Raw genomic sequence first — 15,603 nt, forward strand, 5'->3', positions numbered from 1 at the left:
ATCTGTACTTTAAGACTGACACTACTTTACTTTCCTATAAAGTCTATTCTATTCTTAGCAATAGGTTTTGGAAAAAAAAATGTAAAAACTTTTCAACAAGTATTTTTTACATGGTCCTCTTGTCTAGGGGTCATTTAAATTGTCTCCACAAATATGACAGGCAAACAAAGGAGAAGATGCATACTTAAGACTAAGGCCGTAACAGTTACCTAGTACTTCTCTGCTTAATGAATACAAGGTCAGAATTCCTATGTGGAGCAGTTAAAATTAGAAAATGCTCCAGAATTCACAGGATACTGAAAATGAGATAATTCACACTAAACTACAAAACTACTGTTTCAGTTTTGAAATGCTAAAGTAAAACAAATTTCTAAATCCCTGGTATTTATAAGGAAGAAACAGAGGGAGAATTACAGTTGAAAACATCACCACTGGGGCTACACAGGGGCATTTCCACCATCTGTGGTGTTAATCACAGAACATATGCTAATAGTGACTCAATCTGGGTTTCTCTCTGCTAGAATTAAGGTAGCAGAGATCTCATTTTTAGTAACGTGGACATGTTACCTTTAAGGACAAATCTTAATACATTTGTCTTTCCTCTTTCCAACCGAACCCCAAATTGCAGGTAAGGCATAAAGCACTTAACGTTTTAGTGAGGACTTAAGCTGGCAGGACTACTCCATGATATAAATGTTTTATCTTAATAGGGGGAAAAGAGACAGCTCAAATTTGCAAGGAAACTTTAAGAGCATTCACTTTGTTTACTAACTATATAAAACGAGTTCCTATACTCTGTATTTGTTTCACCTCTCCACAGTACACAACGATTCACTTCTTAGGAAAATTTCTCCAGGAAACTTATTCCAGGAAAAATTCTCTTAGGACACTTACTCCACACATGAAACAAGGAAAAAAGATGCCTTAAAATGTAACTACTTTATACTTGGTGCAGGTAATAACTCAGTTCTACCAATTAAACCTGACAATTTGTCCAAAGTACACAACATTTTTAAAACAATTACAGCACTAAATTTGAAGTCAACACATATAAAACAGTATGGCAACAGTAAGAAAAACATTCATATGCAAAGCCAACTTTTAAAAATTGTGTTCATGTATCTATCTGTTTCCTTATTTTCCAAATTTCTTTTCAGAAGTAACTTTCTTTAAATAAAAACACACTGAGATAAAATAACTGCATTAAGAGAAGTCAATTGGTAAACTAAGACTGTGTTCAAAGCTAAAAAGCTTACTGCAAATACTGGTGATGAATATAAAAGACTGCATGTTTTAAAACTCTGGGACTGTCATTTTAATATGCTTTCACATTCTGCCAGACTATACTGTCCAAAGTAATAGATGCACACTTGAAAGAAGCAATCACAAAACTTTATACTTACACCAGATGCAGCAGAGAAAAATACTTTCTACATGCAAAAATGACAGTTTTATATTTTTCATATGGAATTTGGAACTATATAGACATAACATCAATAGTGGAAACACATTATAGTTTGAATTTATGAAGTGGGAATTCATGACAAAAGACAGTATTTTAGCTATTATACATCAAAGGCATTTGTGTAAATAAAGTATGTATTTTTGGTGTGGTGACTAGTTATTAACATAAAAATGTGACATTAAGACTTACAAACAAAACATTACCAAGTAGAATTAAATAGACCTTGTAAGTAGCTAATGACTAGTAAAGGTTTAATAAACGCTAAAAAATTTATAAGAATAAAGGAGATTCAAGTTCCCTCAAGGGTGGGAAAAATACCCAGCACCACAATGATTAAGCCTTTTTTAGACTGTCACAGGAAAGTCACATTTATAATTTTGAAAGCTGCTGAAGACTGCTGTAGAAATGAAGACAAACAGAAATAGCAGACAAGTAAGCACTAGTATACTGAAAGCAAGTCATGCAAAAAGGCTGAGATGCCAGGGAAGGAAAAAGACTTTTCCCCACCCCAAAAATGGCATTACATAATGCAACCAAGACTTGTCACTTTGATTTTTCATTGCAAAGAATGGCTTTACTTCAAGAAAACATACTGTTCAGCCTATCAACAAAAGGATACTCAGTTGATTGCAAAATAACATCTACTATTGAGAGCAGACATAGATTTCTAATGAAGCTTAAGTTTGAAGGGCTTTTAAAGAGAAATTAGGAATGCTTTAATTGTTCTTACCAGTAAAATTAAATATTTTAATAAATAATATACCTCAATATCCTATATGGAAACAATCATTAAAAATATCTTAGCCAAGTGTGGTGGCTCATGCCTGTAATCCTACCTACTCGGGAGGCTGAGATCTGAGGATCAAGGCTCAAAGCCAGCCCAGGCACTAAAAAGTCTGTGAGACTCTCTCATCTTCAATTAATCACCAGAAAACTGGAAGTGGCGCTGCGGTTCAAGGGGATAGGGTGGTAACCTTGAGCTGAAGAGCTCAGGGAAATGCCTAGGACCCAGTCTGAGCCCCATAACCAACAAAAAGAAAAAAATTTTCAGTCAACATAAAAATTACCATAGTGAGATGGGCAGTGGTGGCTCACATGTGTGATTTCAGCTACTCAGAAGGCTGAGATTAGAGGATAGTGACTTGAATCCATTCCAAACAGGAAAGAAAAGACCATGATACTCTTATCTCCAATTAACCACCAAGAAGCCAAATGTAGAGCTGTGAACTCAAGTGGTAGAGTGCCAACTTTAAGCAAAACACAGGGCAGGGCTGGGCCTCCCAAAATTTGTAATTGTAGTGAGTTGTTTTTTTTTTTTTGTTTTAATCCTATATTCATTTTGTCCATCATAACTGCATACAATCTGTCTCTGTAAGTTTCATTAAAGCAGGGACCAAAATGGGTATTATATACAACTGGTATGTTTTGCAAACTCAATATGAATAGTTTTTCTGTAGTATCGTTATTTAATGAATGAGAAAGTACAGGCATAATTAAAGGAGGGCATAATGCATTTTAATCTCTGGTCAATTTTATACGCAGTTTTACTTGGAAAATTATATATGCTACCAGAAAAAGAGGTATTTCAAGTACAGGACAAACACGATAGAAAATATGCAAGAGATCAAATAGATATTTTTAAATAATTGGGAGGGGGACAGGCAACACAAGAAGACATAAGTAAGAGAAATGTATGACTAAATGGAAAAGGCAAAGCTGATAAAGAATCAGAGGAGACTTTAGTCTCACTTATAAAGACTATTTCTCTATTCTGATCTACCTGCATATCAGTAAAGCGTACTTAGCTATAAATATTGAACTTGTATCTCACTTATAAAGCACTTTGGCTAAGGTTTAGATGGGCACAAATCAAAGTCGTACCAGAATTAGTGAGCTATTGGATAATAGGAATTGCTCATTAGAATAAGTTACAAACTAACAACGTTTTCATAAAATAGTAGAAAATTTCAAAAACTAAGGGGCCAGGAGTTTAGCACAGTGGTAGAGTGCTTGCCTAGCATGCACGAAGACCCAGGTTCAATTCCTCAATACCACATACATAGCAAAAAGCCAGAAATGGTGCTGTGGCTCAAGTGATAGAGCTCTAGCCTTGAGAAAGCCCAAGGACAGCACTCAGGCCCTGAGTTTAAGGCCCAGGACTGGCCAAAAGAAAAGAAAAGAAAAGAAAAGAAAAGAAAAGAAAAGAAAAGAAAATTTCAAGAACTAGAAGAGACTATCAGACCCCATTTGGTGACTTTTTTTATGTATCATTAGCTTCACAGTTGCTATTGAATGGACAATTCTGGGCTTATAGCTGAACCATTATCATAAAATACAAATAAAATCTACTGCATATGTAGAATTGAAGGAAAAAAATCCCTCTACCTAAAGATCATTTCACTGAACACAGAATGACAGTGCACAACCTAAGATCTTTGTACAACTTCCTGTTCCAGTGTCTCCCCCTAAATTAGTCTGAAATATCTGAATTCATCCTACAAAATACTAGTGAAACATCACCACCAGAAAAGTTTTTGTGACGTCCACGCTACTAATTCCTTCTGTTCTACCCTCTGAATGTTAACAATGTAAATAAAACTGTGAGTTTATATTTCTATCTGTCCTACTAGATTGAGAGTTGTCCTCAAGGCAGGTGTTAACCAGTTACCTTTACATCCCTCCCAATACCAACTGGCTGGTATTCAGCAAGTAAACTATATTCACTGAACTTAGTAATTGGAAGGATGAGGAAAGGGGAGAGTTAGGGGAGTAATAATTTAAAAGTTCCCTTTATGAACTCTAAGTAGAATTTTATTTCATAGAATCATGAAAGATGTAATAATCGAGCTATACATAGATCTATATTCCCCAGTGGCAGCGACATCGCTAAGTGGCTAAATTTAGCCACTTAGAATGATGGAAATAGTATAATTAATGTAGTAGCTATCCTACATACATTTAAAATGTGGTTATATTTATTAAATTCATCAATAATTCTGGTAATTTTGAGTCTGGTATGAAATAATATAAAATGATCCATTTAATGTGGCAAAGGCCACCAAATATAATATTCACATGAAGTGACTATTTCTTTTCTTTTAAAAAGATATGAAAATTGATGAGTGATTAAAAAAAAAAATCAAGAATCCAGCAATGTAAGCATCTTCAGTGTATCAGTGCCAAAGTTTTACATTGGCTGATAGAGGCAACAAGTATTTAAACAATTATGTCTGCCTTTTAAAAGCTAATTTTTATATGTAATTCTACATTATTAGTTATTAATGTTGTAATTGTGACCTTTTCCTGACACTAAATTAACTATTTAAATTTCAAGAATAATGGTCCAACTACCAAGACTGGAATGCTGTGCTTTTTAAAATCTTTTACATTTTCTATTTAAATTCAGGCCTCCCACTTGACCATAACCTATGCTAGTTTTATAAAAAAGATCAAGTGCCAAGTCTTGAACAAGATCTTGACTGTATCAAAGCCAAGATTCTGCAAATGTAAAGGGATGTGGGACAAGGAAGAAAAAGAATAGCAGAACAGCAGAAAAATAGACAAGACCAAGATTGAAAAAGATGCAAATAAGCTAAAATACAGCTTTTTAATGTAAGCTGCCTCATCTGAAAGAATAATTTTCAAGTCAGCAATTTGCTCAACATCCCCAAGCTGATTAAAACTCATGCTAAGCATGCACTTAAAAGAGCAGTGGTAAATTGTTGAGAAGGGTCAAGAAAACTAATAATCATTTAATAACATTTTCCTCAATTTACTATTGCTTGATATTAGCATTACTACCCTTTAACTAGCCTGAACATAACCCCCCATGTAGTAACTAATCATTAATGTAATACAAGAAAATAAACATCAGAGATCATAAAATATTCTGAAAAATGTATAATGCCATAAACTGACAGCTTTATATAACCTTGGCTTAAATATAAAAATATGATGTAAATGATTCACAAAATAAGTTAGTTTTTTAAAGTCACAAAAACTAAAGTAAAGATGGTAGAAAAGAAAACGCTTTGGCATTTACAGGATTTGGTTTGTTTTTAAGATTAGAAAAAGTCTTAAACTTTTAAGTATTTAAGTCTGTTCAAATGTTTTAACCAAAGAATGTAAGGGAGAATACAATTTAAAAGCTAAAAGCTATCTCTTCACCCTTTCCTAACAATTTTCTAAGATCAGTTAAAATAGCAACATTCACTTAAAACACCAATATCTTTTTTTTTCCGTTATGACAACCAGACAAGCTAAAGCAATAACCAACAGCCAAAAAAAAAAAAAAAAAAAAAAAAAGCAATAGTTTTGCAGCATGCAGAGATCAATGACACTTACCTGCCACTCTTAGACCATACTACAATAGGTCATGCAACACAAACAAACAGAAGGCAAATTACTCAAAGGTCTGTGAACCTATTTTTCTTTTTATTCATTAAAAAGTTTATCTTTAAAATAGTTAATTTTTAACTTTCAAATTATATGATGATTTAATCATTTAGGTTCACACTTACCTTTTAATATTATGCCCAAATTACTGAGCTCTGAATAGCCTTCATGAAAAGAATTTTACTTAAAATACTTTAATATACACACAGTAACTGAAGCCCAGTCAATTTTTTCAACTGCAAATAATTTTCCGAAACACTGCTTTTACTAATAAATTTTGAGATAGCACTTCACTAAGGTTTTTTTTCCATGAAAATGTGTTCATTAAAGCAGGTCTCAAGTCATAAAATCTCCAATTAAAAGATATAAAATTTCACAAAAAATCTAGCTCACTTTATCATAATTAAATATAAAAATGACTTCCAGTTCTAGAAGGCACCAGAATTTTACTCAGACAATTCATAGCTCAGTCATGCAAAGCGATTAAAGATGGCGAGGTGGAAACATTCATTTAGTGCAAGACAAACGCAGTCTACCGCAGGCAAAGAGAAATAGGTATAAAATCATCTTCTCACTTTCAAAATCAAGGAAAAAATTTGGCCCCTGCTCAAGGTCTGTGCATGTCAAAACTTTAAGAAGATTCCCCATGTTAAGGTACCTGTCAAGACAAGAATGAGAAAAGAGAAAATATCCCTTTATAAAAAAGAACATCTGAAATTTACTCAAAAAAAAAAAAAAAGTAACGGAAAACGTTCATTAGGCCATGAATTCATCCTTCAGGTTACCCAGACTGTGCTCTGGAGGCAGCATACAGTGTTCTCAAGATGCTGATATGTAGGACCTAGAGGTGAAATGTGGTTTTTCCTGTACACAATGGCACAACTGTTGATCTAATTCCTCTCAAAATTCTCCAGATACAAGTTTCATTAATGGCCTTATAATGAAAAATTCTTTAAGTATTCCAATAGTGTTAGGATTCTGAAAAAGAAATTTCTGATCAAGCATTATTTGTATCTGATTTGGGCAATGTAGCACTAAACAGTATGTCAAAGTCAAATACTAAGAGGCTTAGCCAAAGCTCACCTTTGCATCTCATCTTAAATTAGCAGAATTACAAAGTTTATTTCCTGAATACTTTTAAATATAGCAGGGGTTTCTAATCAAATTTGGTTATTAGTAATATTTGTGAAAATGAATGTATTGATTTGGATATGCAGCACACTATTTTTTTTAAGGTTATAAGATTACAAACAGACTGGCATAGTCACTAAAGCATACTACTAAGAATATTCATCATAAGGCTACTTGCTTCATGGACTAATGAAAAGACATCACTGGCTACAGACTCAACATGATTTTAGCAAATGAGAAACTGAAGAATTATACATATGATGGTGATGTTTGCCTATGATTAAGGAAAAAAATCATGCAAAATTGGATCCCCATGTTTAATTAGCAAATACTCTGCCTGGCCTTCACTGTGGTGTGAGTATAATTATCTTTCACCTTTACCATAAGCACCAGCTGTGAAGGGCTAAAGAGACTTACTTTCAAAGTCCAAGAAAAAATGTGCTGCATTGTGGTCTATGTCCCTGGTTAGCACCTTAATGAGATTACCCATGCCAGCAAACCTAAAAATAAAAATGGCAACATCATTTAGTTCCAGTAAAAAAGTTGAAGCAGAGGCCTGGGAGCCGGCAAAGGCTGGCTTGCTCATAATTACCAACAGGTGCGGGTTTATATGCTTCTGGTAGCGAAAATTTGGAACAAAAGCACATTTGGCTGACTTGATAGCTCCTGTCTCTCTTTTCCATATATTAAAAAAGTTACATTAATCAAGGTGGGGAAAAAAGGATTAACTTTTACATACAATTTGCAAAATTTACATCTTAATACCTATGTTAATGTTGCTACTTTGAAACTTGCATAAATTAAATTAACATCAATAATCTTTCAAACAAGTAAATATTGAGACTTTTATTTTAAAATAGGGATTTTTTTCTTCTTGCTGAATCAAATCTTATTGGTAATACAAAAGAATAGTATCCAAACCACATTATAACCATTAGACTAAAGAAAGTTACCAATTAAAGACCCATTTAAAAATGTACCATACAAACACCAATATTTCTTTTTATCTTCCATCTTCTAAAATAATCAAACTTTGCTTAACTCTTACAGTGAATATGCATCTCTATATGGTATATGCGTTAACAGCAAATAACACATAAGGAGTCAGTCACCAATTATAAAAACTTAAAAGTTTGTAAAAGAAAAAAGTAACATAAGGCATTGACTGGCAGAATTCTTGCCTGAGAACATGTTATTGCTCAGAGACAATAATAGGAGCAGTGTCAGGAATATTCAGAAAACCAGGCTCAAGGCTCAAAACTGGAAATTGAAGAACAACAGGGAAGGCAGGCTACATTATCAGAGATAGCAGGGATATCCATTCCTTCCTGTTCTACCTGCAAATGCAATCGTTTTCTCCAAAAACTGAACTGTAGGCATATATAAATAAAACAAAAACTCAAAAGCAACAATATTTTTACTAATGAAGGAAAAGACCTTCTATTACCTCCATTAGAAGTTTGAACAACACTACCGTCTGTGGTCACAGGGCTATCTGGCTCTATTTCCTCCACTACTTCCTAAGATTGGTTCATGTTCTTGTCAGTTTCCCAGAGGAAATAATTATGCAGGTATAACAGTAACTTGCTAGAAGTCAAAGTCTGATAAGACAAAATACATCTCTCAAAATTTGATAAATGTGAATGATAAGTACTAAGGAAGCTTTCTTTTCCAATATGCCCTCGAGATCTTTTTATTTAATATTTTTATTACATATTCAATGTTCTGACTGCAATGTTTTACCTAAGTAAGTGGAATAGGTAAGACAGATTACATAAAAGATATATTTAATTTTTCACTGTATCTATAAATTAAAAGTTTCAAGCAAACCTTTCATATCTAAGAAAAAGAAGCATCTTTCCTTATATCATCATATACAAATTCATTACTTAAACTTAAATTCATAACTAAACTTTTACCTAAAAGTTTAGTACTCAGAGGAATGAGATGTGAGGACTGTGGTTCAAACATAGCCCAAGCAGGAAAGCCCACCAGTCTTGTCTTTAATTAACTACCAAAAAACTGAAGTGGAGCTGTGGCTCAAGTGGGAGAATGCTAGCCTTGAGCACAAAACTCGGGGACAGCATCTAGAAGCCCAGAGTTCAAGCCCTGGATTCACACAAATCAAAAACTGCAAAAAGTTTCTTTTTGACAAGAAAAAAGCAGTACATCTGCTGAGTTTAACCTATGGTATCAAATCGGATTCCAATGGTAGTTTACTAGTTGTGTGATTTCAAGGATGGCTGGTAGCTTCTTTGGGACTCAATTTTGGACTGGTACAACAGAGATGATTACCTATCATTATCAATGGGTTATTAGGAGGGTTTGGCAGATTAAGCATTGACTGAACACACAGAAAGCATTTAACAAGTAAGTGGTAGCAGCTTTTACATTGAAAACCAAAGATCATATATAGTCACTTTCTAAAAATAGCAATGGCTCTACTCCTTTTAATGCAAAACAATCTTCAATGAATCTCAAAATTCCAAATTTGATCATTTGTGTCAAGAATACTGATGAAAGCTGAGCGTGGGTAATTTAATCCTAATACTAAGATCTGAGGATTATGGTTCAAAGCTAGCTGGAACAGGAAGCTACAGGTAGAGCCCGGGAAAAGCTCAATGACAGTGCCCCGGTTTGGAGTTCAAGCCTCAGGACTGGCACCAAAAACAAAAACCAAAAACCAAAAAAAAACCCTCCTGGGATGCTGTCCTAAAAGACTATCAGCAGATATCAGAGGCAGAAAAGGAATGATTACGGAGTTCTTTATTATCTTTTTACCCCACATACACACCACCCACACACAGAGAAAATGACCTGTTCCTTCTCTACTCTTTGATAATTTAGAATTTATTTTAGTTTTATCTCATACCTTAACATTTAGCTTGACAATGACTGTAACATAGTGTTTGCCAGCCCTAACACATTTATTAATGTTTTGGTCTGGATAACTCATTCCTCTGTTGTGGAGCTCTGCCTCACTCTGTAAGATACTTAGACTCAACTCACTAGATGGAATCAAAAAATGTCTTTGTCATGGGGCTGTGAGTCTGGCCTAGTGGTAGAGTGCTTGCCTAGCATGCACGAAGCCTTGGGTTTGATTTCTTGGTACCACACACATAGAAAAAGCCGGAAACGGTGCTATGGCTCGAGTGGCAGAGCTCTAACCTTGAGAAAGCCCAAGGACAGTGCTTAGGCCCCGAGTTCAAGCCCAAGGACTGGCAAAAAAAAAAAAGTCTTTTTCAGCTCGATGTAGTGGCTCAAGCCAGTCTGGAACTGGAAACGGGAATGTGGCTCCGACTATAACAAACAGTTCATGAGTCTCTATTTCTGTCAATGGCTGCATGCAGTGGCTTCTTATGTCTGTCATCCTAAGGAACTTCGGGAAGTACAAGAGTATACCTTTTGAAACCGATTTGTTTTCTAACTCATCATCCAGATTACCCTTCTGACACACTTAGCACAATCTGAGTAACACCACTGTTTCCTCTTGTTTAGCCTACTACCACCACCACATGCCTCCTACCATGGGTTCACTCCCATCACACAATCACTACCATACTGCCTGGATCGTCACACTGCTACATGGCACTACACACCTACTATCCACTATGTGCCTACTACCTCATGCCATCACACTATTATCACCTCTTACCATCACGTGCCTACTACCACCACACACGGTTAAAACCAAGCACCTCCGCCACTGCGCCTACTTTGTGCCTACCATTTGCTCATTGTTATCACCACGTACCTACCTACTACCTAGATGCCTATAACTTACTATCACCACATGGCTACTGCCATACATACAGCTACCACTACGATGTGTTACCAGCACCACATGGCTGTCACACCATATGCCTAGTACTCCCACATGCCTTTGAGCATCACACTGCCACCAACCACCACACTGCCACCACCTCATGACTCCTATGCACCTACTACCAACACCCACTCCCATGTACCTACAACCTGGTGTTTACTGCCATGCATCTACACCCACAAAGCTATCACCTGTACCTACTACCACTTCAATGCTTTTCTTGACCCCACTATGAGACTGACAAATGAACCTTCATTACTGCTTTCTACATTTTCAATCCAAATTCTCCTAACTTATTTCTGTGTGTCTTTTATACACACCACAACTATGTAGGTAATTCTCTAAGGTCACTGAAACTTGCATCTATCTCAATTCAAAGGGCACTTTTTACAAAAGCAACAGCTTTGGACACAGTTCATATGCCTTCAAGACACTGTCTTCATTTGACGGGCGTTCTCCAAAACTCTCCCTGTTTCCTTCCCACTTCATGGTTTTTCTTTTTCAGCCCCCCTCCTTTTTTGTAGGTTATGGGACTTGAACTCAGCCCAGGCATTGTCCCAGAGCTCTACAGCTCAAGGTTACCACCCCACCCCTAGGCCTGGCCTGGCCGAAGTCCCAGAGCTCTTCAGCTCAAGGCTACCATCCTACCCTTGAGCCAAGCCCCACTTCCCCGTTTTCTAGAGGTTAATTGGACATAAGAGTCTCAGGTCCTTTTGTGTGCTCGGGCTGGCTTTGAACCTTGATCCTAAGATCTCAGCCTCCTGAGTAAGTAGGATAACAGGTGTGAGCCACCAAGCCCAGCTTCAGTCCCCTCCTTTTTGAATTATATAGATTTACTCCTCCAATGTTATATAAAGCAAAAACACATCTTGATTCTCTTTTCCCCTCTAACGCCCTCTCTACTCCATTGCCTCTCTTTGTTAGCAAAATTCAGGCAAAAATGTCACTGTACTTACTGGCTTTTCTTTTTCTCCTTCACTATCTCTTGGCTTTTGTCCCAACCCAACATTACTAAAACTGCTGGGACAAGTACACTACATGTTCTTAGCAACATTCCACCAATGAATTCCCATATCTTCATCTTACCACCTGTCAAGAGCATCAGCCAAAGGGCCACATCTCCTTAATATAGCTTCCCCACCCCAAAGGCTAGTGCTATACCGCTTAATCCACAACCCCACTTCCAGCCTTTTTTGTCTGTGTGGTACTGAGGAATCGAACACAAGACTTCATGCATAGTAGGAAAGCACTCTACCATTAGGCCACCTTTCTAGCCCCTTTTATCATTAAGTCCAAGGAGGCTGTGACTTCCTGTCCCATCACTGGGGTCTGTGACACCACTGCTTCTTGCCAAGACTACTTCAAGATCCCTACTGCTACCCTCACCTCCTCCTATAGCCTCTAACATAAAAATCCTCCTCCAGGAAGGGGCACTGTGGCTCCAGGGGTAGAGCAGTAGCCTTGAGCCGAAGAGCTCAGGGACAACACTCAGGCCCAGGGTTCAAGCCCCACGACCAACAAAACAAAACAAGCCCCCCACCAAAAACAAAAATAAAAACAGCCCTCCTCCTATAGTCTCTTATATAAAAACAAAGCAATTTTGGAAAAATATAAATGGGGCCACATTTCCCTGTTCTATGCAATGGCTATCATATGCTAAATAAAACCCAAACTTTTACCAGTTCTTACAAACCCCCATATCTCTTAGTGACGTACTTTGTCCTCATCTCCTGTCACTGTACAGTACTCACATCTATCTAACCACAATGACCTGCTGTTAGTTTCTTCTAGACAATGGCCACAGTTCCCTTTCTCTTTGGACTCTTTCCTGTACTCTTCTATGGAGCACTTTACACAGACCTCCCAGTGAGAAAGAAGCACTTCACCGAGCGCCTGTTGGCACCTGCTCAACTAGCCAAATGAGCAGGGTTTTTAAGCACATTAACAGAAATATATAAAGCATAAGTAGATATAATCAAAGTAGAAAGGCAGGTCAAAACTAAACATGCTTTTGCTATACTGAAAGGTATTTTAAATACTAGGGTACAGGCCACAAACATTAAATATAGTAAACTGCAAAATTAATATGTGGAAGTAAACCACAACAACAGTGGTATTACACTGCTATGGCATCTGAGTTTGATTTAAACATTACTAGTACTCTCCCTGACCTTTAGCCATTAAAGGTTAGTCCTCCAATACAAATTATGACCAGAGCTGTATGTACACTGGGTATGATCAAGGATGTAGAAGGAAGGGCTGGCACATGTTTATTATAAATACAACTATTACCCTGAACATTTTTTGTCAATAGTTGAATGTAGGGGCCGAGAGTTTGGTCTAGTGGTAGAGTGCTTGCCTAGCATGCATGAAGACCCAGGTTCGATTCCTCGGTACCGCATACATAGAAAAAAGCCAGAAATAGTGCTGAGGCTCAAGTGGTCGAGCTCTAGCCTTGAGAAAGTCCAAGGACAGTGCTCAGGCCCTGAGCTCAAGCCCAGGACTGGCAAAAAAAAAAAAAAAAAAAAAAAAAAAGTTGAATGTATAGAAGTGGAACCCATGGATAAAGTACTGATAGAATTTGCTTCACAAGGTCTCTCTACTTTTTGTTTAGTTAATCTCTCAACAGCCCCCAACCAGCTTCTCTGCCTGTCTCCTCTCCTAAAGCAATGAGTACATGAAAGGCATGTTTCCTTTCCAACAAATTGTTTTTCACTGTAAAGATATGTATTCTTTTGACTTTCATTCTAGCTGATATTTTTAACTTGTACTTTCTTAATTCAGTAAAAATGAATGTATCTTTTTGCATGTTTATGGCAACTATCAGATGTATATATTAATTTCCTTTGTTACCAGCACTAATTGTTATTCTATTCTCTATGTTCAGTTTTCTTTGAATTATGTTGTAAGACTGTACTGGAATAGTTTTGCTTTTAAATCTACTTTTTACATACTCCTTCTATTCCTTGGTATTGTTACAAACAATAGAAGGTGTTAGTTTTTCAGTGAGTTTTAGAGTTTTATCTCCTTTTCATCTTTGAAACTCTAGTGGCCAGCACTGTCATACAACTAGTTTCAATATACATTTTTACCATGTTAATTAATTAACAATTCAAGTACAAAAGCTTGGTCATTAAAAGAGAATATTTAAACCAACCAAACTTCATAAAAGAAGTTTTCTTTAGGTCACATGAAACGGAATGTGTTAGTTACCTATCAAGGTATAATTCAAATAAAACTCCACAATAGTTAAGAAAAATCAAGAGCAAGTAAATGTTCACTGTTAAGATATTAAAGTTGATTCAGACAGCAATTATTTCCCTCAATATTCTTTACTATCACTGAATTTATCTTCAATAGTCATTCTTTTTTAATATTTTTTATTGTAATTAATAAAAGGGTTACATGATATTCGCCAGATAGAAAGTGCATTAATTCACATACATTGATACCCTTTCACATGTCTTGGTACTCATTACCCTCCCGCCCACCCTCCCTTCAATAGTCATTCTTAAACATTACTGGCAGTAATAGCCAAAATCTACCCCTAAGACCAACAGTCATCCTCACAAAAAAGGAAGTAATTAAGGGCTACACAGAGGCACTCCCACCTGTCACACACAAATATTCTATCTCCCCCCACACACTACCCACCCCTGCTGCCACCACCCCAAAGAGACTTCTTAAGACAAAGGGAGGGAATTTGAAGAAACCTGCCAGAATCACACAGGTAAAAGTAATGCTCCAGTCCTACTGAAATGGATAAATTCTTCTCTTATAATCTGAGCTAGAAGATAAGGTATTTTCTGAAGTGAAGTATCCCTTAATTTTCTAGACCAAGGGCTCTTATTTTAATGTCCATCTAAGAAAAGACATAAGGTATAATGGGTATTTTATCACTAGTAGGCAACAGAATCTTAAACCAGGAATGGACCCTCTACACTAAAAGGGAAGACTCAAGCACAATCATTTTAGTTGAATATCAATTTACTTAAAATATTTATACCACGTAAGCTATCTATAGCCACTGATTAAATACTTAATAACTTTTGGGGAAAAATGTTAACAATCTTGTCCTTAAGAAGCACAAAATCCTACCACATAAGGTGGCTCATGTCTGAAATCCTAATCATTCAATATACAAAGATCAGGAAGATGGTAGATCAAAGTCAGCCTGGGTATGTACGTGCATGCACATACACACCTCAACCAACAAGCTGGGTCTGTCTATAATCCTAGATATGCGTTGGAGAATGGACCATTCTTAACCCTGAGCAAAAATTTGAGATTCTATTTAAAAACTAACCCCTCTCTCTGTTTTTTGGCCAGTCCTGGGCTTGAACTCAGGGTCTGAGCACTGTCCTTGGGCTTTCTCAAGGCTCTAGCTCTACCACTTGAGCCACAGACACACTCCCGGCTTTTTCTATGTATGTGCTATAAAGGAATTGAATCTGGGTCTTTGTGTATACTAGGCAAGCACTCTATCACTAGGCCAAACTACTGGCCCTAAAACTTCTTTTTGTTTTAAGGATGGGTTCATGGATTATGAGTACAAGACCTATCTAGCAAATGTGAGTTTGAACTCCATTATTGCTAGGAAAAGGAAAAAAAAAAGTAGCAAGGCACCTTCCATTAATCTGCAATCACTTACCAATTTCTTCTCATTGGTTCTAATTTTCAATGGCCTCCCAGAACTAAACAATCCCAATACCACTTGACAAACTATTAAATCTTTAATATCTCTCCAAACACTAAAATAAAAAGGAAATCCATCAGATTATACAGA

The 15,603-nt window shown here is 36.4% G+C and overlaps 1 protein-coding gene across 11 annotated transcripts in view; it reads right to left on the minus strand.

The window, feature by feature from the left end:
* The window catches only part of Cyrib (CYFIP related Rac1 interactor B), a 112,897-nt gene that overhangs the window by 16,490 nt on the left and 80,804 nt on the right, over positions 1-15,603 (minus strand). For 4 of the 11 annotated variants that reach the window (XM_090339382.1, XM_090339384.1, XM_090339383.1 and 1 more), the window contains one exon: positions 6,436-6,518. In XM_090339382.1, the coding sequence (XP_090195508.1) occupies positions 6,436-6,508 (73 nt within the window). In that variant the 5' untranslated portion in view covers positions 6,509-6,518. Of the gene's footprint in view, positions 1-6,435; positions 6,519-7,408; positions 7,494-8,438; positions 8,593-15,603 lie in introns of those variants that run through there. The other 7 variants (XM_090339390.1, XM_090339391.1, XM_090339392.1 and 4 more) reach the window with 3 other exon arrangements.

This window comes from Megascapheus bottae, chromosome 9 (assembly GCF_031878675.1).
Source record: "Megascapheus bottae isolate mThoBot1 chromosome 9, mThoBot2.hap1, whole genome shotgun sequence".
NCBI classification, from domain to species: Eukaryota; Metazoa; Chordata; class Mammalia; order Rodentia; family Geomyidae; genus Megascapheus; species Megascapheus bottae.